Raw genomic sequence first — 25,295 nt, 5'->3', positions numbered from 1 at the left:
AGTGAAATAATGCAAATCTAATTACAGTTGTCCCTCGCTACATGACACTGCAATATTATATGATTTTATTATATATGTATATGACAGTTTTTCTGTTATAATGTTGTGGCAAAGTTATTCACCAAGACTTCCATGAACGATGCTATCAATAACACAGCAGCCAATCTTGGCACTACTTATTCTTCACAGCGGTAATCTCAAATTGACCAACTTTTGGCAGAACAACTTTATGATGGACTCCATCTTTAACTCCTGCCTCATCCATAACACATCTCCACATTGGTGAACTGTGACGTGAGCGATGTCAGCCTAAAGTACTTCAGGCTAACAAACTGCTATAAACTGTCAGCAGCTGTCCGGGCAAAGTGGAGATGAACTTTCTTGATGCACTTCATCTTCAACATAAGTAACAGCTTTCATGTGAGCGATGTGGAACGACAACGCAGGCACGTAATTCTAACAACACAAACTAATGACTGTCAAGTTGACCAAGTTTTTGCAGATCAATTTACGTTCGTGGTTTTAACACTCAAATCCCAGTTGTAATTTAGAGGAATTACCCAGGATGTGATGAAGTATTTCCACAGCAATGATGCTTGAAGGATCCTAGTACTGCAATCCACAGTAGAACACACTCAAGGCTGCTGTATTGGCTGAAACAAGTGTAAAGGTGACTATACACCAGGGGTCACCAACCTTTTTGAAACCCAGAGCTACTTCTTGGGTACTGATTAATGCGAAGGGCTACCAGTTTGATACACACTTAAATAAATTGCCAGAAATAGCCAATTTGCTCAATTTACCTTTAGCTCTATGTTATTATTAATAATTAATTATATTTATCTTTGTGGAAACACTGATCATCTTAATGATTTCTCACAATAAATATATATAGAAACAGATAAATATCAATATGCAACACTTTATTTTTATATTTTCTCTAAGTGCACATTTTTCAAATTGAACATTTTCAAATGATCACTTCTAAGACAGTCTTGTGAAATCCCAATATCCCATTTTAACTAGCTAGCCACTAACATTTTTTAACAAATCATGAATTACTTTGCACCATGTTTGTACAAATAATAACTCATGTAAAATACAAAAGTCAACTCTGAAATTTTTAAATAAATCATGTCACACTTTGAACTGAACACCAAATCTGTTATCTGTTTCTTTGTCAGTTAGTGAAGACCAAGTCTTTAAAATATTTTTTTGGATTTTCAAATTCTATTTGAGTTTTGTCTCTCTTAGAATTAAAAATGTCGAGCAAAGCGAGACCAGCTTGCTAGTAAATAAATAACATTTAAAAAACAGAGGCAGCTCACTGGTAAGTGCTGCTATTTGACCTATTTTTAGAACAGGCCAGCGGGCTACTCATCTGGTCCTTATGGGCTACCTGGTGCCCGCGGGCACCGCGTTGGTGACCCCTGCTATACACTAATAGTGTAAAAAAAAAAAAAAAAAAGATTTTCCAATGAATCGCGATTCTTATCTGAAACAATTGTTAATCGATTAAAAAAAATCCAAAATCTTTTTATTTTATTTTATTATATATATATATATATATATATATATATATATATATATATATATATATATATATATAAAATAAAATAAAATAAAAAGATTTTTGATGATATTTTTATTTTATTTTATTATTTATATATATATATATATATATATATTTATATATATATATATATATATATATATATATATATATATATAAATAAGAAAATAAAATAAAAAGATTTTTGATTTTTGATGATCTTTTTATTTTATTTTATTATTTATATATATATATATATATATATATATATATATATATATATATATATATATATATATATATATATATATAAAATAAAATAAAAAAGATTTTAGATTTTTTGTGTGTATATATATATATATATATATATATATATATATATATATATATATATATATATATATATATATATATATATATATATATATATATATATAAATAATAAAATCAAATAAAAAGATTTTTGATTTTCTTTAATCGATTAACAATTGTTTCAGATAATTCATTGGAATTTTTTTTTTTTTTTTTTTAATCTGTCCTGTCCAGCGACTCAGGCAAATCATATTGTTGAAGTAGATGCCCATAACTGCTGTGCAGATTTACTTTATATAAGAGAAGTGGGCAATACTTGCCTTATTTGTTTTTGATTTTATTAAATGTTTTAGTAGAATTTTACTAAACAAAACCAGTTTTCTTATAAGTAATATAGAAATGTATCAAGGTTTTTAATCTATTTTTTTTTGTAGGAATGTAGTTCATTATAGAACTGGCACCCAATGTTATTAAAAAAGTATTGATTTTGAATCGAGAATTGATTCTGAATTAAATTGTTACACCCAAGAATCAAATCCAATTGACTCGTGTGGTGCCCAAAGATTCACAGCTCTACTATATACTGTCGGTGTTATTTTATGTTTAGAGGGCTAAACAACATATTTAGAAGGCCATAAACAGTTTTTTATGCTTTAACTATGAAATTATTTGATTTCTTAATAATAAATGCACTTTGCGGTAATTTATTTACAACAGTCATGTTTGGTACCAATTATCCGCGATAAACCAGGGAAACAAAACAAAACACATTTTATTTAAAAAAAATAAATAAGATATTTACAATGTTAAATACTAATAGACAAATGAACAAGCTTTTTTTATACAATAGTGTTTATCACCTTCTTTATCGTGCTGGAATTCGCAACTGTCTTTGGCCCGATGGTGGGTTATTTAGAAGTCAAACACAATTAAAAAAAATAACGCCGATGAGGCGAGAGGGATGAGTACACACTGGCGAAATCCATCAGCCGAATGACACATTCATAATTTGCTACAAGTTCTGTGTTGAATTCAAAAGTGTTTCTCACCTTCTTTGTTGAAGTGCTGGCAACTGTACTGCTTGGCACCTATTCAATAAAAAAAAACTTGAGTCACCTACGCATGGGATTCTTTGGGCACTCGATTCCTCGAATGATAGGCGGACAAACAGAATAGTTTGTTACGCACAATGTTTAGCTGTACAATAACCGAGACAGTGTTGGCAGTACTGTACTTTAAAAATAAATAGTTTGTAAAACATTTTATCTACATATAAGTGAAATTTACCCATGATAAACTGTATTTGAAAGGGGGAAGATTATCTTAAATCTTAGCATACACATTTAAATATTTATGGTTTGGTTTCCTTTATATATCTTTTTACCTGATTTATTTTATAGAATCTCATAGAATGTTTTAGGGATGTATTAAATGTTTTTCATTTAGAAGAGTTTCAATTTATGCTAAGCATCTTAAGTATGAGCCGCCAGATCTACATGGACCATTAAAACTGGAGATCTGCTTTTTGGATGTGCCAGATGCAATTAATCAATATGTAATGCATTCTTCTCACTTTCAGTTTTCGTTTTTGCTTTAACTTGGTGCCACTCTGTTTGTGAAACTTGCAAATTAAAAAAGGGATTCCATAAGTGATTAAAAAATGTGCGTGAGGAGTAAATTCACAAAGTTTGCTATGATATTTCAGAGGGTTCAGTCAAAATGTGGTCAAAAGTGTTGACAAAGCAAAACAAATGTGTTCCTTTGTATTCGATAGAGCAGTGTTTTTCAACCTTTTTTGAGCCAAGGCACAATTTTTGCCTTGACAAAAATTAGGTACACCACCAGCAGAAATCTTTAAAAAAGGAATTTCAGTTGACAGTAAAAAGTCCTTGTCGCAATTGTTGGATATGACTTTAAACCATAACCAACCATGCATCAATATAGCTCTTGTCTCAAAGTAGGTGTACTGTCACGCCCTGACTTATTTGGACTTTTTTGCTGTTTTCCTGTGTGCACTGTTTTAGTTCTTGTCTTGCACTCCTATTTTGGTGGCTTTTTCTCTTTTTTTTTGTATTTTCCTGTAGCAGTTTCATGTCTTCCTTTGAGCGATATTCCCCGCATCTACTTTGTTTTAGCAATCAAGAATATTTCAGTTGTTTTTATCCTTCTTCGTGGGGACATTATAGATTGTCATGTCATGTTCGGATGTACATTGTGGACGCCGTCTCTGCTCCGCAGTAAGTCTTTGCTGTCGTCCAGCATTCTGTTTTTGTTTACTTTGTAGCCAGTTCAGTTGAAGTTTTGTTCTGCATAGCCTTCCCTAACCTTCAATGCCTTTTCTTAGAGGCACTCACCTTTTGTTTATTTTTGGTTTAAGCATTAGACACCTTTTTACCTGCACACAGCCTCCCGCTGTTTGCAACATCTACAAAGCAATTAGCTACCGGCTGCCACCTACTGGTATGGAAGAGTATTACACGGTTACTCTGCCGAGCTCAACAACAACACATCATTTGCAGACTATAATTACTGGTTTGCAAAAAAAATATTTTTAACCCAAATAGGTGAAATTACATAATCTCCCACGGCACACCAGACCGTATCTCACAGTGGTTGAAAAACACTGCAATAGAGAACAGTAATGCAGTATATACTTATCTATCTCTCTATCTATCTATATATATATATATATATATATATATATATATATATATATATATATATATATATATATATATATATATATATATATATATATATATATATATATATATATATATATATTATTGAAGAGGATAGGCTGCAAATGAAGATGTCAAACATTCTTTATTAATTCCACAAGGGATTGCTGACAAAGTGACTCAAAGGAAGCAGTGATCCAACACTGCTGTACTTTCAAATGATGCACAATTCCCAGTATTATTGTCTTTTCTTTGTGCAGGCTGTTTAAAGAACCAAAGTATATCCTTGTCTGAGAAAATGACAGATTTGCACATATTTCACCTCTGGAGTGGGAGTGTGAAGGTCATAAGGAGAAGGCTGAATCAACATTTGCTGTTTCATTCTGACCCCGCTTTCATCCACTCTTCTGAATGTCCTGGACGACAGTATATTTATGAATTATTTATCTTAAATTTGAAAATATTATATGTGAAATGTCCTTGTCCACTGTCTTATCTTCAAGGGTATCATAACAAGCTGTAATGACAAAAAAAAAAAACCTTTGTGAAAGCGATGTCAGCCACAGCTTGAATAGCCTCTGACAGCATTTAAACCAGAAAAATTGCGTATGTCAACACTTTTATTTTATGAGACCAATAGTGTACAAAATACATAACTATACTTTTGTATGATTGAATCAACATGGAGCCTATAAATCCATTGCCAACTAACAATTTCATGCTTGCGTTTACATTTATATTAAATCCAAGTTTGTTGGTTTTTTAAATGCTCCTCACGTTAACTAGCCAAGGCAGACATTTTACTTTATGTTCACCATAATCATAAAAGAGCGCACACACAAACAGCTGTGAGCAGTTCAAACAACGACTGGAGTTTGAGTTTTACTACAATAATTCAACCCTTATCAGCACTCTCCTCACAAGAACAATGACAGCTTTTATGTTTACATTTTTCTCCAGGTTGTGCTCGGCAGGCGCTAACAATAGCTTAATTAACTGATTGTTGTCTTTCATAAGTGCTGCATTCACTGTTACCATTGAGGTTTTTTTGTCAGCGCTCTTAGAAAGCAGAAGTTTTCGGAATTATTGTCATGGGACTGAGTAAGAACTAAAGGTGACACGATGCATCTAAAATCTCACAATACAAGCACTCCCGCTGCACGTTTACTTGTGCAAAGCACTAAATGTCCTCTAATAAGCACACAGAGCCTTTCTCTATTTTAGTATAGTAATTTACAGAAGATAACGAAGAGCTAGCAGCTACACAACAGATAAGCGCACAATAGCACACAAGCTAGACAAACATAATAAGTGTTCTTAGTTGAACAATACGGCGGTCTAAAACGTGACATTTGTCAATACAAACAAATATCAGATCATTATTGTTGCATATTATTGGCTGCGTGGGGGGCGGTGGTCCCTGGGTCTCTGGGCACCACACCTACTGTTTGTAGGTTGGGCTCTCGGGGAAGCTGGGGCCGTACTCTGGCTCCCACGCACACTGGGAGTCAAATATATTGTACATACAAATTCACATATACTCACATACCGTATTTTTCGGAGTATAAGTCGCAACGGAGTATAAGTTGCACCTGCCGAAAATGCATAATAAAGAAGGAAAAAAACATATATAAGTCGCACTGGAGCCCGGCCAAACTATGAAAAAAACTGCGACTTATAGTCCGAAAAATACGGTACATACATACATACACACATACATAGGTACCTACGCTCCCACATACATATACAAATACAGTACATATTTACATACTCAAAGTTCGTACATCCACACGCACATTCATTATACAAACATACACATACTGTACATATACATTCACTGTACGAACACACATATACACATACTGTACATATACAAGTACATATGCATACATACACTCATGCACATAATCACGTTTCATCAAAAATATATTAACGTTGTTGCCCTAGGGTAAACTGGGTATAACACATGGCACACTGACAAAGCTTAACCTATTGTTACTATAACAATCTACAAGGTTAATGTAGGTTGCTTCTCTTTCTTCCCTTCCATTTTTCTGCATTCTTTCGTATCTCAAGTTATCATTACATATATGTATTGTTGCATTTGAACAACTGTATTGTTGATAATAAAGGTAAAGTATTGGTATTGTTCATTATCGATAGCGCTATTTCTGTTGGTATTTGTATTGCTCCATTTGTAGTGTAATAATGCTCATTGTCATTTCTGTATTATTTTTTATTTTCGCTAACTGCTTATTTGCTATCACTTTTACCATCCTATTTGTACATGTCGTATTTGCTGATGTTGCTCTATTGTTGTTGTTGTGTTTGCTGTTGTTGTTTTTGTCTCTCTGTCTAATCCCCCTCTTGTCCCCACAATTTCCCACTCTGTCTTCTTTTTTTTCCTCTTTCTATCCCCTCCTGCTCCGGCCCGGCTGCACCAAATGATAATATAAATACATTTAATAAAGTCAAATACAAATAAGGCAACAAGAGAAGTATTCTACACTTCTCTTTTGTAAAGTAAATCTGAACAGCCGATATGGGCATCTACTTCAACTATATGATTTGCCTGAGAAGCTGGACAGGACCCTAAAAAATAAAAAATAGTTGCATATTATTTAAAATGACAAAGTCTCCAAAGAAGAAGCATTTAAGAAACAACAACATTATGATTTGTACATTTTCAGAATGTGCTTGTTCTATTTTTAAACAAAGAAAACAATCTGAAGTTGTCTTTATTTTTAAGTTATTGTGCCGTGATTTTACCAGTCCGGACCACTTAGAAGTAGATTTTTCTCCTTGTGGCCCCGATCTAAAATGAGTTTGACACCTCTGGTATAGACTGTGACTCTCATAGTGATAAAAGTTGGACACCCTCGCTCAATATCCAATTCAAGTTACCGTATTTTTCGGAGTATAAGTCGCACCGGAGTATAAGTCGCACCTGCCAAAAATGCATAATAAAGAAGGAAAAAAACATATATAAGTCGCACTGGAGCCCGGCCAAACTGAAAAAAACTGCGACTTATATTCCAAAAAATACGGTACTTAAAGGGGAACATTATCACAATTTCAGAAGGGTTAAAACCATTAAAAATCAGTTCCCAGTGGCTTATTTTATTTTTCGAAGTTTTTTTCAAAATTTTACCCATCACGCAATATCCCTAAAAAAAGCTTCAAAGTGCCTGATTTTAACCACCCGTCCATTTTCCTGTGACGTCACACAGTGATGCCAATACAAACAAACATGGTGCATAGAACAGCAAGATATAGCGACATTAGCTCAGATTCAGACTCGGATTTCAGCGGCTTAAGCGATTCAACAGATTACGCATGTATTGAAACGGATGGTTGTAGTGTGGAGGCAGGTAGCGAAAACGAAATTGAAGAAGAAACTGAAGCTATTTAGCCATATCGGTTTGAACCGTATGCAAGCGAAACCGACGAAAACGACACGACAGCCAGCGACACGGGAGAAAGCGAGGACGAATTCGGCGATCGCCTTCTAACCAACGATTGGTATGTGTTTGTTTGGCATTAAAGGAAACTAACAACTATGAACTAGGTTTACAGCATATGAAATACATTTGGCAACAACATGCACTTTGAGAGTGCAGACAGCCCATTTCAGGCGCGCTAAGAACATATATTTTTCCACGATTTCAGCACTCAGGTTAACCATACCTAAATAGACACAAAATACTGCATTACACAAGACTACTCGAATGATTGAAAAAAATAAATGTTTTTAAGCTAAATTATTGGTAAACACAGTTTATGTATAATAATTTACGTAAAACCGCGAGTAATGAATAAAGTTTTCATCAATTAATATATTCTGTAGACATACCCTCATCCGCTCTCTTTTCCTGAAAGCTGATCTGTCCAGTTTTGGAGTTGATGTCAGCAGGCCAGGGAAGCTAGGGTCTTTATCGTTGGAAATGCATCTGCTTTGAGTGTCGCAGGATATCCACACATTCTTGCCATCTCTGTCGTAGCATAGCTTTCGTCGGTAAAGTGTGCGGAACAAACGACTGACCATTTTGTCGGCTTTCCCCACACCCTCGTATTTTGAACAAATTTCGTCCAATTTCTTGCCACTTTCGCATCTTTGGGCCACTGGTGCAACTTGAATCCGTCCCTGTTCGTGTTGTTACACCCTCCGACAACACACCGACGAAAGTGAGAAAATTGCGGATTGCTTCCCGATGTGACGTCATGTTGTGACGTCATCGCTCCGAGAGCGAATAATAGAAAGGCGTTTAATTCGCCAAAATTCACCCATTTAGAGTTCGGAAATCGGTTAAAAAAATATATGGTCTTTTTTCTGCAACATCAAGGTATATATTGACGCTTACATAGGTCTGGTGATAATGTTCCCCTTTAAAGTAACTGTGGCCAATAGTCATAAGTCATAATGGAATCATTGTCATTGAGAAAAAAAACATATAAATCATCACTGCAACAATATTTTCTTCTGGTTTATTTCAACCATCCATACATTTTCCCGGTCACAGGGAAGCTGCAACCTATCCCAGCTGACTTTAGGCAAAAGGCATGCTCCACCCCGAATTAGTCTCCCGTTTGTCACATAGCACATTCTTTCTTACTGTAAAAAGGGGAAACAAACAAACAAAATATAAGACAGTGTTCTTGTCCTTGTGTTCTTAAGTGTGACAGATGCCATACACCATGCTCCTTTGGAAAACATGCAAACATAGTGAGATTTGTCTCTATTTGTGTACAGGCTTTAAATCAGTCCCTGGTAGCCACAATTATAAATGAGCGCGACCATTAGGAAAACCTTTTACTGTGGGAAAAACAACTGTTAGTGATCATTTTAAGCAATCATAAAGGAAAGGCACATTCACCGCCGATAGTAAAATGTTTTATTGTTATTACATTCCCTCTAATAATAGCCTGCATTAGGAGAGCTCCAGCCTAACGCGAGGCACCAGCTCTGTTAGGGAGATATCATAGCTGCTCTTCCACATTTTTTGTTTGCTTAAAATGTTTGTTTGGAAGATAAATTGCCGCACTGGCGGGCGAGATGACAGGCTACATGAAGAAGATTTTGAATTGATTTCTGAAATGTTGCAGAACGAACTAGTTGATGTGTACCACGAGACATGAATAATAAAAATTCTATTAAAAAGCCCTTGAATGGCTGACACTGGAATATTATTTGTGATGATTAATTTTCTTCAGTCATTATAAAGGGGAGTTGGCATCAGATTGCCTCTGACAAAATTGCTTTTCATTCCCTGGTGAATACCCTCAGTATGCTTTTGAGAGCAGAAAAGCACATTTCTCTGTGCAGTATGATGTCAAGACAAGCCCAGTAAAAGACAACCACAGGCTGTGCTCATGCATCAGCCCTTTTTTATTTGGTGGGGGTCATTTATTTACACACACTGGACTCCTTTCATAACGAGGCATGTCGTGGCTATAGTTTTTAGTTCATGACTCGCTTGTTTTCTCTTCTTGGTACGCACATTTAAGTGAACAAATTAGTCTTTAGAGCAGCTGTTGATTTGCATAATCCTAATTAATTGATTAACAATTCATACATTTGTTGCTGAATTAAACTGTAGTAATTAGCATTTCCGTATTAAAAGCCACTAGTTTAGCATTTGAATAGAACATTGTATGTGCGTGTGTCAAATGTTTGATTGGCAGGCTTTTTGAATGAAGCCAAATGTCTAAATAAGCTTTTTATCATCACTCTTTTTCAAATGCAGGTGCAAAGTTGTTTCATGTTGTCGTTGCATTTCCTGTGTGCACTACACTTTACACCCACGTTCCTAAAGATATGCAAATGTGTGTTGGTAGGTTGGAGACGTTGAATTGCCCATAGATATGAATACGGAAAACGCAACCTGATTCTTTTGTGTGCGCTGCAAATATTCCTAAAACAAGGTGGCCAAACATGAACTGTTTTTTCTGCTTTTGCAGAGCTATTCCAGTCAGGGCAGAGGCAGCAGTGGCGGTGGAGGAGGTGGAGCAGGGGATGAAGACTACGAGATCCCCCCAATTACGCCCCCCAACCATGCTGACCCCTCTCTGCTGCACCTCATGGAGCATGAGTCAGGGTACCCCTTCCACTCTTTGCCCCACAATGGCCTGCTCAACACCTACTCCTACCCTGAGCTGCCCGCCCTTATGATGTCCAACATGCTGGGTCAGGACACCCACCTCCTCTCGGGGCATATGCACTCAGTGAGTACACCCTTTCTCTCCCTTTACCGTTCTCAATCCTCTGCGATCATTTTTTCATATCTGCAAAGCGTTCATCCTTTGGAATGATAATTAGCACGGTTAGAGGCCACGGAGTCTGAGACAGTGAAGTCAAAGCGGAGGTTTCAGCCGTGTGTATGCAACATTTATAAACAGCGCGGCAACAGCACACGCATTTTTTTTGCAGCAGAGCTCCTTTAATATCTCCTCCGCTGCACAACTCAAAGATTTCATTACCTCAAAGTGAGGCAAGGAAGAGAGCTGAGAAACTTAGCGGTTCACATTTTTTCATTTGTGAAGATTCGCAAAGCGAGAGAAAGGCATGTGCAAGCTTTTGAACAGAAATCTTGACAAGGAGGGGGAATGTCCCTTGTCAGCTACTTTTTCTTTTCCAAACGCCCTCTATGAAAGCAGAGGGACTTTTTCTTGTGTCAAACATGCTTCAGACCCAACATGTAAACACCCCTGCTGAACACAGTCGGATGCTTTAATCATAGAATTGAACCCGATGAATTATAAATGCCCCGTGTGGTTAATTATTCAGCATCATACACTTTCATCTGACATAAATATTACTTTCTTATCCCTCTCGACCCCCCATCATGAATATTAACGCTTTAATGTGAGCATCCATGGTATTTATCCTCCGTTAATAAGGTCTTATGTGGTTTTGTTACTCAAATGGCATAAGTTGCCAGTACCATTTTTATTGCGGGTGCTGGCTAAAGGCCTCTGTTAACGACAGTGTTGGGATTAGGTCACAATTTTCTATTCAGATGCTGTTGACCCATACTTGCCAACCCTCCCGAATTTTCCGGGAGACTCCCGAAATTCAGCGCCTCTCCCGAAAACCTCCCGGGACAAATATTCTCCCAAAAATCTCCCGATTTTCAGCCGTCCATGCGGACCTGAGTGAGAACAGCCTTTTTTCACGTCCGCTTTCCCACGATATAAACAGCGTGCCTGCCCAATCACGTTATTCCATACGAGGCGTCCGGCATACCGCCGATGAGCATGGTGCAGATGGAGAAGATGTTCTCGGCGTCCGTGTTGGCGCACACGTTGCCAAAGCCGACGCTGGTCAGGCTGCTGAGGGTGAAGTGGAGGGCGGCGATGTACGAGCTGCGCACCGACGGGCCTCTGACCGCGTTGTTGACGTAGGGCATCTCCAGGCGTTTGCCCAGCTCATGGAGCCATCCTTGGGGAAGAGACGGGAGGACAAGAACTAAATCATCCAGACTAGAGATAAATTGTATTATTATGTTTATCTTACCTAAAAATAAATATATTTATTAATTTAAAAAAAACAAAAAACATTTTTTTTCTCTATATTTTGCTAAAAACATCAGAATTAATTGTATTTTTATTTGTATTTTTTCTGACTCCTTATTATATCCAGCCATAGAATTATACATTAAAATAAACATATTTGAAATAATTAATTTTAAATGATCATAATAATTCATTTAAAATGACCATATTTAATTATTAAAATAATTGCTTGTTTATCAACAACTTTAGCATTTTATTCATTACATTTTGAAGCTCTCAGAAGCCAAGTTATGTTATATTCCTTAAGATTTATTTATGCAAGTTTGAAGTATCAATTATCTAAATACAGTTTTGTTTGCATATTTTCAGGATGTAGATTTATATATATACATATACATATATATATGTATATATATATATATATATATATATATATATATATATATATATATATATATATATATATATATATATATATATATATATGAAATACTTGACTTGGTGAATTCTAGCTGTAAATATACTCCTCCCCTCTTAACCACGCCCCCCGCCCCCAACCACGCCCCCGCCCACACACCCCCAATCCCCCCACCTCCCGAAATCGGAGGTCTCAAGGTTGGCAAGTATGTGTTGACCGCAAAATGTACAGTGGTTGCTGGCTTTATAAACCTATGCACTCCAACTGGATCAATGTTTGCATATGGTCAAGGTAGGAAAATGTAATAAAGCAACCCTGTTTTGTACAATAATATTCTTTAAGATGTCAGAGAGGGAGTGTCTGCTTTCTAAGCAGCTTTTGTTTCACCTTTGCAATTATTTACTCTCAAATAGCCCTTCGGGGTAATGTTCCATTTTCTTATTTCACACCCCCTTTTCTCATAAATGGAGCGTCATTGCAGTAAATCACTGCACAAACACAGACTTGCACGCATGCTGAAAGGTCCGGAGATTTATGTAACGCATTCATGTATCCCACTTTTACATTTTAGTACTACTCTTGCACAGCCCGGCTAATAATAGCCACTATTAATATTTCTTGTTGCCTAGCAACCGCCACAAGTAATAGCTTACTCTGGAAAAATAGATGACCGATAAGAAAGAAAGAGGAAAGGGATGGGAGGTAGAAGTGGGGGTGGTTGGATTCAATTCATTTATTATCTCCTGGGACAAGAGGAGCTTATTTCTCAGGCTGTGGAATAGGGAAGTCGGCAGTATATTGAGAAATATTTCAAGAAATTGAAGATGACGTTGTTTTCATTCTGTTTCCATTAGGGATGTTTCATTTGATGTTTCCCCCACAAAGTCAATTAACCTTAATTTCATGCTGATAAGGATATAATAAGTAAGATTGAATTTCTGTCTGCTGCATGCGTAAAGAATAATGAGGGTGGATAGAAATAGGCTCTCCGGTCAGATAGAGGAGACAACCCAAATACTAATCATTTGCAGGCTTGTTCACCATCAGTAAAAATCAAATAAGAAGTCGTACCTTAAGGATACACTTCTCTGCTATAAAAGCTATCCTTCAGTGCACAAATAAACCTCCTACAAGTACAAGCTCAGCTGGAGCAGCAGATACGCTTCTTCTCAAGGGATGTTGTTGCTGGTTTTTGTACAACATGTAGCCTCGGGCTAAAGCTCTGTAAACTTCTCGCTGCTTTGGGATTCTCTTTCGCAGCGCACATCGATCCTACAGCAAACAGAGTTAAATCATTTCAGGATTGAGAGCTGCGGATTGACCACCATCATGCTGCTTAGGCACAAAATGTTCGCTTTAGACGCCGCCACACAAGAGTCCAACTCGTCCTAACTGCCTCTGATGCAGCTGATTGTGACTCCACATGCGGCACACGTATTAACTGCTAGATTACGAGATGTGTTGCAAATTGAGTTGAAGGCACAAGCCTTCTGAATGTGATGTACATAGGAGCATTAGATGGTCTCATGTTTACGTACGTGTGACAGGCACGTGTGGTCTTGGATTTTTTTTTTAAAGACTCATACTTGCCAACCATGAGACCTACGATTTCGGGAGGTGGGGGATGGGGGGTGGGGTGGGGGGCGTGGTCGGGGGTGGGGCGGGGGATGTGGTTGGGGGCGGGAGCGTGGTTAAGAGGAGAGGAGTATATTTACAGCTAGAATTCACCAAGTCAAGTATTTCATTCATATATATATATATATATATATATATATATATATAAAATAAATACTTGAATTTCAGTGTTCATTTATTTACACATCTTCCATGTTCTATTCTCTGTCACTATTTTTCTAACCATGCTGAACACCCTCTCTGATGATGCATTGCTGTGTGGCACGCACAAAAGTGCTTTCATCAAATGCACTAGAGTCTGGAATCTTCCATCTCTCCCTAGCATGGCCCAAAACCGGTCATTCTTTGCTTCCTGAGGAAGATCTTCACTGCCAAGCACTTGGTAGTCCACTACTTCTTCCCGGAGGCTATCCAGGTCCAATCGCAGCTGCGGCTTGGAACTTACAAGCGTATTTCTTCATCTTACTCGTCGTCGGCGTCGCCATGGCTGTATCTTCCTCGTTCTTCTGCTTCGTCTCTTTGTTGTGTGCGCAGTTGTGCACTGCACTCTCTAAAAGCCGTAGATGTTATTGTCACATATGCATGTACAGTAGATGGCAGTATTGTCCTGTTTAAGAGTGTCACAACATTGCTGTTTACGGCAGACAAACTGCTTTACAGTAGACGAAAACGTGACTGCTGTTGTTGTGTGTTGTTACCGCGCTGGGAGGACGTTAATGAAACTGCCTAACAATAAACCCACATAAGAAACCAAGAACTCGCCCTCGATCATTCTACACTTGTAACGTCATTGGGCAGGCACGCTGTTTATATTGTGGGAAACGGACGTGAAAACAGGCTGTCGACACGTCTCTCAGGTCGCATTGAGCTGGAGGGGGCCTGGCCTCCAGCTCCGCCTGAATTTCGGGAGAAAATTTGTCCCGGGAGGTTTTCGGGAGAGGCGCTGTATTTCGGGAGGGTTGGCAAGTATGAAGACTACACGACGTAACATAATGCGTTTCCTGAAACAAGGCCCTGCAGATAAAAATGTTACTGTCAGAAACTGTGACACATATTTAACATTTAAAACTGCACTGAAACAGTGGTTGAAAACTAATCAGACATGCACGCGCAATTAGATTATTCACTTGGTTTTTTTTTGTCTGTTATTTGTTTAATTTTTTTGTCCATGGTCTGTGCTTATGGTATGCTTGTAATGTTTAATGTCTTGTGATTTGAATGTTTACTGTATTAACCTGCCTTAGGACAACAGATGAACAATTATCTATTGTGATAACTCCGGCATATTTACATCGTTGCTCTATGTCGATGAATATGCATTGTCCTAATTCAAATAAATAAATACTGTAACCTTATTCACCGGCATTATTTTAACATGTAACATGCCTGTTAAAAAATAATATAACTTTTAGATAAGAAATACTGTTGTATAAAATCTACTACTGAAGTATTGTAATTAGGGCTGCAACAACTAATCGATTAAATTGATTAAAATCGATTATAAAAATAGTTGCCGATTAATTTAGTCATCGATTCGTTGGATCTATGCTATGCTCATGCGCAGAAGCTACTTTATTTATTCATTTTATTTTATTTATTAATTATTTTTAATAAACCTTTATTTATAAACTGCAACATTTACAAACAGCTGAGAAACAATAATCAAAATAAGTATGGTGCCAGTATGCTGTTTTTTCCCCCCAATAAAATACTGGAAAGGATAGAAATGTAGCTTGTCTCTTTTATCCGATTATTAATCGATTAATCGAAGTAATAATCGACAGATTAATCGATTATCAAATTAGTTGTTAGTTGCAGCCCTAATTGTAATACCAATGTACAGCATTTACCTTGGAGAGTGGACTTCTACGGTACTGTATCTCCTTCCAACTGCTTCTCTGTCAAACACACCATCAGCAGCTTGCTTATATTGTCATGGGTAAATGTCCGCAGTTTAGATATTATTTTAACATTCTTGGCTGGCTCATTCTACGTCACTGTACTATTTACTTTGTATTCTCAGCACTGTCGTTTGTACTCACATTCTTTCTAGAAAAAACAAAGTTATATTGATCTATAGCTGTAAGCGACTAAGATCGGATGTTTTGATCGTATCTCATGGGGTTCACTGTGGCATTCGTTACGCCAACTACTGGCGGCGATGCTTGTAACTCTAATTTTTGCTTGCAACTCAAAGCGAGACAGTTTACCAAGAGACGGCTTTCTTCTCAAAACAATTTTAAGCTGAGGCACGCTTAAATTGAGCTACTACTGAAACAAGCCCCTGCAGATTAAAATTTTAATGTAACCTTATTCCCCCGGCCTGTGACAGCAGAATTCACCTGTTCTGTATGGTATACGTGTGTGCGAGTTCGATCCCCAGCCAGACGTGTGTCAGAAAGAGTAACCAGTAGGGTTGGGAATTGAGAAGATTTTTTTTGCTTCCGATTCTTTTTCGATTCTGTTTAAAGATTCGGTTCTTTATGGATTTTCCTGTCAATCCTTATTTGGAAAAAAGATAACAAAAAGGTGAATTAGCACCAATTCTGTGTAGTTTAGGAGCTAACATGACCTTACAGAGCCAACGGTCAAGACTTAAGAGGCACACAGCATATAAACAAGATAATAACTTTTTAGTAAAATTTATCAAAATAAAAGATGTGGAAATTATACAAGAATATAACATTTAGTAACATTTTCAAAACTTTTAAGAATACACCGGGCAGGGGCAAATTACGGCCAATTTGACGTGCATTGCATTTATCTTATTACCGTAAGTATTGAACTATAGAGGGTATTCCAATGTTCGGAATCTGCGCTTTTTAGTGAGATACGGGTTATTACGGTAATCTACGTCAGAGCAGCTGCGAGCATACAAGGCAAGAAGCAGAGTGGGCGGGGTTTGTTTACAGAAGCCAGCCAGAGCTGGTAAAAGTGATTTGTAAGTGTATTTTGTCCTTTGCGTTCATGTTTTGCCATATTTGTTGCATATTTGTTGCATTTCGCTTTATTGTAAAAGATTGATCTCGAGTGGTTGTCTGGAAATAAGTAAAAAGGTGGAGAGACTTTCATATGTTTTTAATGTTCCGTGTTTTATTGTTAATAGTTAATATTGCACATTCCACATTATTAATTTTTATGTACATTCTTTTATGCAGCAAAAAGGCTGTAAAAATCCACTAAATTTTTTTAAGTGGTTTGTTATAATATTTTTAGCATTCTATTGCATGTTGAGCTTTTGCACTTTTCAATGGCATTTTAAGAATTTCTTTCACTAATGCTGAACAAGCCACACAAAAGGGAACCCATCACACATACAGCAGAATGTGTCACACTTTTTACAGCTAAATATTGTTTCAATGTCATCTTTAGTATTTATTTAAAAAAAGAATGAAGGTTATGGTAAGCAGAAAACAATTTTCCCTAAACTATGCATTAAGTCTATAAAGTGCGTTTTTGATTACTGGATTAATTCAACAAGCTTGATTACTAAAATAATCAATAGCTGCAGCTCTATTATAATGCATTAAAAGAGTACAGTAATTTGACAATAAGCTCTGAGTATGTACTTTTACTGCCATCTAGTGTCTACTTTTAAGTCTGTGTGTGGCATAGAACGGGTACAACATCAATATTGAAATTGTTTTTCAAGTTTTGTTGCAATCATGTGCTTTTAAGGTGAAGGTTACAAGGAACACTTGACATCAAATCCATAAAATCACAAGTTGAAAAAAATAAGCCTCAATACATTGCAACTAGGGATGTCCGATAATGGCTTTTTGCCGATATCCGATATTCCGATATTGTCCAACTCTTTAATTACCGATACCGATATCAACCGATATATACAGTCGTGGAATTAACACATTATTATGCCTAATTTAGACAACCAGGTATGGTGAAGATAAGGTACTTTAAAAAAAAATTAATAAAATAAAATAAGATAAATAAATTAAAAACATTTTCTTGTATAAAAAAGATAGTAAGACAATATAAAAACAGTTACATAGAAACTAGGGATTAATGAAAATTAGTAAAATTAACTGTTAAAGGTTAGTACTATTAGTATGTTTTCATCTACAAAACCATTCTGGGTATCACGCCATCTTATCTGTCTTGTCTTTTAACAAAGAAACAAGGAAGTCACAATCTTCGTTCAATGAATGTTCTGCAATTTGTCGTCCCCAAAGTAAGAACTGAACTGGGCAAGAAAGCATTTAGGTTTTAAGCACCGAAGGCTTGGAATAACCTACAATCGAATATTAAACTTCAAACCCTTGTTACGTTGAATGAGTTTAAAGCTTCTGTGAAAGGATTGCAGTCTACCTTGTCTGTATGCACATGTGTCATGTGAGCAAGTTTTAATGTTGTAAATGTGATGTTTTATGTATTTGTTTACTGTTTTTAATGTAACCTTGCTGCTGCCCTCTTGGCCAGGTCTCCCTTGGAAAAGAGATCTTTGATCTCAATGGGATTTTACCTGGTTAAATAAAGGCTAATAATAATTAGTGGACCAGCAGCACGCACAATCATGTGTGCTTACGGACTGTATCCCTTGCAGACTGTATTGATATATATTGATATATAATGTAGGAACCAGAATATTAATAACAGAAAGAAACAACCCTTTTGTGTGAATGAGGAGGAAAGGGGTTTTTTGGTTTCTTTTTGGGTAATTGTAAGTGTATCTTGTGTTTTTTATGTTGATTTAATAAAAAAAAAACAAAAAAAAACTGATACCGATAATTTCCGATATTACATTTTAACGCATTTATCTCTAATTGCAACCTTTCCCACAACTTTCTAAAAAAGCTGCCAAAAGTTCAGGTATTTTAGGCCGCAGCAATCACACAAAAAAAGCCTGCAAAATCCTGGAGGATTAATGTGATGAAGAATTCCAAGACTTATGGTTATTATAAATTTGCTAAAACGATACAAACTTGCGCTCAGTCCTTTATATTTTACAGGATAGATTTAGAAAGAAAAAAAAACATTCCATACAGTAGGTGGAAGGCCTGCTGTTACACGATTTGAACTCCTCTTTGTGAATGAAGGCCAGAAGAGACAAGTCTTAGTTGAGCGCAAACTGCGAATTGTAACAAGCAGCAGTGTGAATGCTCCGCACTACGGAGAATCCCTGTCTCATCCTTCGCTGTCAGGATGTCTGCCAGCGCCGGGAAGAGGTGGCACTCAGGGGTCTCATGTTCAACAAGCCCCCTGATCACTCAGGTCTGCTTGAGGCTGCTGTTGGGGGTGGGATGCCAGCAAGCGCTACCTCTTTGATAAGATAAAGCAGGAGGGACACTTGCCAGCAGACGGTAATGAGGGGTCATGGAGGGGTTCGCAGAACGGCCCCAAAATAGCGCCTTAAGGGGCACAGGAGCGTTTAAATATTGAAACGCCGCAACAGACTCTGTCTCATTACTGCTGTAATGAGGCTAGTCAAGGGAACGCCAAAGCTCCCACTGCCAAAAAAACAGCTGCCAGTTTAACAAGTTTGTGCCACACACTCGACTCACAGGACCGCAGCTCATTTTGATGTTAGATTTATAGTCGTGTCAAGATGTGTGAGTCGCTAAGCATTGTTTTGTTCTGGTTTGCTTTTTATTTATATAAATGATGTTCAATTAAATTACATAAAGGTGGCATTGCTGTTAGGAATTGCTTTGTGCTAGGGTTGAGGGGAAATACTGATATTGTAATATGTTGCTTTATCTCTCACAGAACAGCGTTGTTACGCCAACAACAGTCCCTGTTCGATGTCCAAATGTGTGCAGCCTTTTTTTAAATATTTTTTTAAGAAGGTGAGCCAAATTGTACAACAGGGAATTGCTGCTCACTACAATAACAGCAATGCAAATAATAAAATATGTACAAAGCTGATGCTTCTTGTAAATAGCATGCATCCAAAAGTGTGATTGTTGATGACCAGCATCGTAATGACTGCTGAATACATTCATGTTGTTTTTTGATTATGGTTCTGTGTGGGCTCGGCAAAGAGTCAGTAGTTTTGAGGGTTGCAGCTATCAATTATTTTAGTAATCGAGTACTGTATTTTTGGGACTATAAGGCGCACTTAAAATCCTTTAATTCTCTCAAAAATCGACAGTGCGCCGTATGCCCAATGTACCTATTAATTCTGGTTGTGCTTACCAACCTCCAAGCAATTTTATTTGGTAAGGGTGACCGGTAGATGGCAGTCACACATTAAGTACCAATGACTGTCACACACACACTAGGTGTGGTGAAATGATCCTCTGCATTTGACCCATCACCCTTGATCACCCTCTGGGAGGTGAGGGGAGCAGTGAGCAGCAGTGGTGGCCGCGCCCGGGAATCAGTTTTGGTGATTTAACCCCCAATTCCAACCCTTGATGCTGAGTGCCAAGCAAGGAGGGAATGGGTCCCATTTTTATAGTCTTTGGTATGACTCGGCCGGGGTTTGAACTCACAAACTCAACTCACGACTCACATCCGGTGGCCATGGATGAAGTGCTGGCTGTCCAGAGTCGGGACCCGGGGTGGACCGCTCGCCTGTGCAGCGGTTGGGAACATCTCTGCGCTGCTGACTCATCTCCGCTCAGTATGGTGTCCTGCTGGCTTCACCATGGACTGGACTCTTACTATTATGTTGGATCCACTATGGACTGGACTCTCACAATATTATGTCAGACCCACTCGACATCCATTGCATTCGGTCTCCCCTATGCGGTCCTCTCCAAGGTTTCTCATAGTCATTCACATTGACGTCCCACTGGGGAGAGTTTTTCCTTGCCCTTATGTGGGCTCTGTACCGAGGATGTCGTTGTGGCTTGTGCAGCCCTTTGAGACACTTGTGATTTAAGGCTATATAAATAAACATTGATTGATTGATTGATTGACCTACCGATCTCAGGGCGGACATAAGAGAGACATGGGGGACTGCAAGTTAACACCTGTTCAATAAATGGCGCTAGCAAGTACACGTAAGCAAGCAACACCAAAACGTTGATTATTCATTGAGAATATAGAACATTACACACGGAGCTCAAAAATCCGTCAAAATATTTTAGTACAATTTTAGTAAGCTACGCTTGTTAGAATGCGGAGCAGTACGGCTTCCATAGTCAGACATAATGTACTCCATTTACAGGTATTATTATGGTGTGTGTGTATAAGGGCCGCAAAATGGCACCTATTTGGAAACATATTATATGATGTTTGGTTTTTTGCAATATTATGCAAAAACAACTTTTCTTACCCATTGGTACCTGCTGATGTGTATTTGGGTTCTGCATAAGCCCTGAAAATGAGAGTGCATCCGCCATTGTAGACCGCTCCGTAGTCAATAAGCATTCATCCTCCACTGTTGCCATTTTGTAGTGTAAAGTACCGTACAGTTTTAACTTATATCTGTCAGAAGACTCTCTATGAAAGTGCTAAAAACTACCGGTACAGTAAAGATGACGGGGAGAAGACGCTGTCGAAGTGGAGCCACGTGAATAAGATCGCCCACAAAATGGCGCATCCTGAAGCCACGTCAGAAGATGGTCTGTAAAACATAATCCATGCAACATTTTGACCAAAGAACCACTATTAATGCCCCTTATAATCCGGTGCGCCTTGTGTATGAAACTAGACCTGAATAGACACAGTCAACAGCAGGGCACCTAATAATAATCTTGTGCACCTTATGGTCCGGAAAAAAAAGCGTAATCTATCAATTATTTTGTTTGATTAATTAAAGAATCTGATAAAACACACTTTATAGCCTCAACTTGAATTTTAGGGAAAATAGGCAACATTTTTCTGCTTTCCATGATTTGAATTCTCTTATCCCAATAAATACACATCATCAACATTGTAATTTTCACTTTTAACGTGTGCAATATTTGAAATAAATATATAGATAAAATAAAAACTCTCCACACAGATCACAACACCCACACTCCACCGCTCTTATATGCGTTTTATTGCAGCGGCCATGGGGAAACTGTATCCACAAATTAAAATTCCGGGCATTTCATTCAGTCTGCATAATGTCTTTTTTTTTTTTTTTTTTTACACTGATTAAACGATTAACTGAAACAACAGAATATAAATTAAAGCTTTTTTTCTTATCAATTCAACCGTTGCAGCGCAATAAGTTTTACTTTATTTTAGTTGTATTTAGTTTCCGTGTACATGTTAAGTATTTTTATTATGCAGCATACACAATAGTTTAAGACTGTAACAAACCAATCCACTTGACTCTCAGACTATGGTACGCATACCTCTAGTGTTTCCAATATTCAAACACAGTGTTGTGGTTTAAACCAGACCTTAATCTTAAACTTTTCAATCTGGCCCGCCGGACATTCCCAAATACTTTTTTTTAGATCTTTTTTTTTTTTTTTTTTTTTTTTGTGTCCTGTCCAGCTTCTCAGGCAAATCATATAGTTGATGTAGATGCCCATGTCGGCTGTTCAGATTTACTTTACAAAAGAGAAGTGTAGGATACTTCTCTTGTTGCCTTATTTGTATTTGACTTTATTAAATGTATTTATATTATCATTTAGTGCAGCCGGGCCGGAGCAGGAGGGGATAGAAAGAGAAAAAAAAGAAGACAGAGGGGGAAATTGTGGGGACAAGAGGGGGATTAGACAGAGAGACAAAAACAACAACAGCAAACAACAACAACAACAACAATAGAGCAACATCAGCAAATATGACATGTACAAATATGATGGTAAAAGTAATAGCAAATAAGCAGTTAGCGAAAAATAAAAAATAATACAGAAATGACAATGAGCATTATTACACTACAAATGGATCAATACAAATACCAATAGAAATAGCGCTATTGATAATGAACAATACCAATAATTTACCTTTATTATCAACAATACAGTTGTTTAAATGCAACAATACATATACGTAATGATAACTTGAGATACGAAAGAATGCAGAAAAATGGAGGGGGAGAAAGAGAAGCAACCTACATTAACCTTGTAGATTGTTATAGTCACAATAGGTTAAGCTTTGTCAGTGTGCCATGTGTTACACCCAGTTTACCCTAGGGCAACAACGTTAATATATGTTTGATGAAACGTGATTATGTGCATGAGTGTAAGTATGCATATGTACTTGTATATGTACAGAATGTGTATATGTGTTTGTACAATGAATGTATATGTACAGAATGTGTATATGTGTTTGTACAGTGAATGTATATGTACAGTATGTGTATGTGTATGTTTGTATATTGAATGTGCGTGTGGATGTACGAACATTAGGTAGGTAAATATGTACTGTATTTGTGTATGTATGTGGGAGCGTAGGTACCTATGTACGTATGTGAGCATATGTGAATTTGCATGTACAATACATTCGACTCCCAGAGTGCGTGGGAGCCAGAGCACGGCCCCATCACCCCCGAGAGCCCAACCCACAAACAGGAGGCGTGGTGCCCAGGGAACCAGGGACCACCGCCCCCACGCACCCAAGCCGGCCAGCGACAGGAACCCCAGAGCCCGACCCACCGTACCGCCCACAAGGGCCAGCAGCAGGCCGCAGACAGACGCACCCGGCAGAGGACAGGGCACGAGAAAAGCAGGGGACAGCCAGACCCCAAGCCAGCGAGAGACCACACCCCACACGGGCAGAAAGGCGAGACGCCCCGCCCGAGGGACCCAGAGACTCCCCGCAACCGGACGGGAAGACCGCCCCCGCCCCACCGGCAACCGGGCCCCCACGAGCCCACCCCCCATCTTTAAGATCGAAACTACCGTATTTCATTGAATTGGCGCCGGGGCGGTAATTAATTTAAAACCTCTTCTCACTCCGGCACTTACCAAAGGCATGCGGTAAATTTAGGCCTGCGCTTATAAATTTGAGTGTAATGTAAGGATACCATCATGAAAAGCACATTTAATAAAAAAAACGTTAGTATGATCTTACCTTTACTTATAAATGAAGTCCATGCGCAGCTCCTTCTGACCAAAAGCATTGATAACTTGTTTATAGAAGTCTTCCTTATCTTTCTTCAGTTTTAAAAGTCTCTCTGTCTCGATGGAGATATTCCTTTAATTATTACCTCCTGCTTCGATTGAAAGTCCAGTTTAGAAAACTGTTTTATTTTCGATATGTAATCCTCCATGTTAAAAGTGCAAGCGAGAGGAAAAAATAAACGATCGCTGCTAAAGCCGTTGCTGCTTGTTGTCACTTCTTCTGCAGCCGAGTAGTCGCAAGAAGGATCACTAGCGCCCTCTACCACCAGGAGGCGGGAGTCATCTAATGACTCATATTTGACACACGGATCTACGGTATATTAATAAAACATAGCTGCTTACTGTTTTTTTTAGCATATTCAATAGCTTGGACCTTAAATCCTACTGAATAGCTCTTAATCTTCTTCCCTTTATGCGATTTCAAATTATTGAAATCAGCCTCCTCCATTTTGAAAATGATGACAAGGTGAAGTGTCACTCGTGACGTGACGAGTTTGACCCGGCGGAAAATCTAGGCATACCGTATGCTAATTATTTTTGCGAAACGAGTTTGACCCTGCAGAAATTCTAGACATGCGCTAATAAAAATAATATTTTGCAAAACGGGTTTGACCCGGCGTTAATCCTGAGCCGGCGGTAATGCTAAGCATGCGCTAATTATTTTGCGAAACGAGTTTGACCCGGCAGTAATTCTAGGCAGGCGCATACTATATACCCGGCGGCAATTCAAGGAAATACGGTATAGCTGCCAATATGATGTGCAGTGATGTTTTCAAATGACCGTAAGTCTTGAACTATACAAAGTATTTCAATGGTTGGAATCTGCACGTTTGCGTTATATATCAGTTACTAAGGCAATGTAAGTCACAGATTTTTACAACAAAGTTCTAAAGCTTAGATAGGACAGATATATCAGATTGTAGGTGTGTTTTTTTTTTTACCCTTCACCTTCATATTTCGCTGTGTTTGTTGCATTTTTGTTGCATTTCGCTCGATTGTAAAATATGTTGATCGAGAGGGAGTGTGACTTTCATATGTTGTCAATATTCAGTGTTTTATCGCTCGTAGTTAATATTGTAAATCCCACATTCTGTATTTTCATGTACATTCTGGGTGTCTCATTCAGTAAAAAAATATAAAATTCAATTCAATTTTTTTTTTCAGAAATAATAATAAAGTTTTTAGCATTCAATCAGACGTTATTGTGAGGTTTTTTG

At 37.7% G+C, this 25,295-nt stretch overlaps 1 protein-coding gene across 4 annotated transcripts in view; it reads left to right on the top strand.

The window, feature by feature from the left end:
* LOC133616704 (TOX high mobility group box family member 2-like) overlaps nt 1–25,295 on the top strand; it is a 270,313-nt gene that overhangs the window by 192,703 nt on the left and 52,315 nt on the right. For all 4 annotated transcript variants that reach the window (XM_061976294.1, XM_061976286.1, XM_061976302.1 and 1 more), the window contains one exon: nt 10,504–10,767. In XM_061976294.1, the coding sequence (XP_061832278.1) occupies nt 10,504–10,767 (264 nt within the window). The remainder of the gene's footprint in view (nt 1–10,503; nt 10,768–25,295) is intronic.

This window comes from Nerophis lumbriciformis, linkage group LG01 (genome assembly GCF_033978685.3).
Source record: "Nerophis lumbriciformis linkage group LG01, RoL_Nlum_v2.1, whole genome shotgun sequence".
NCBI classification, from domain to species: Eukaryota; Metazoa; Chordata; class Actinopteri; order Syngnathiformes; family Syngnathidae; genus Nerophis; species Nerophis lumbriciformis.
This window is presented reverse-complemented; position numbering and strand designations above follow the sequence as displayed.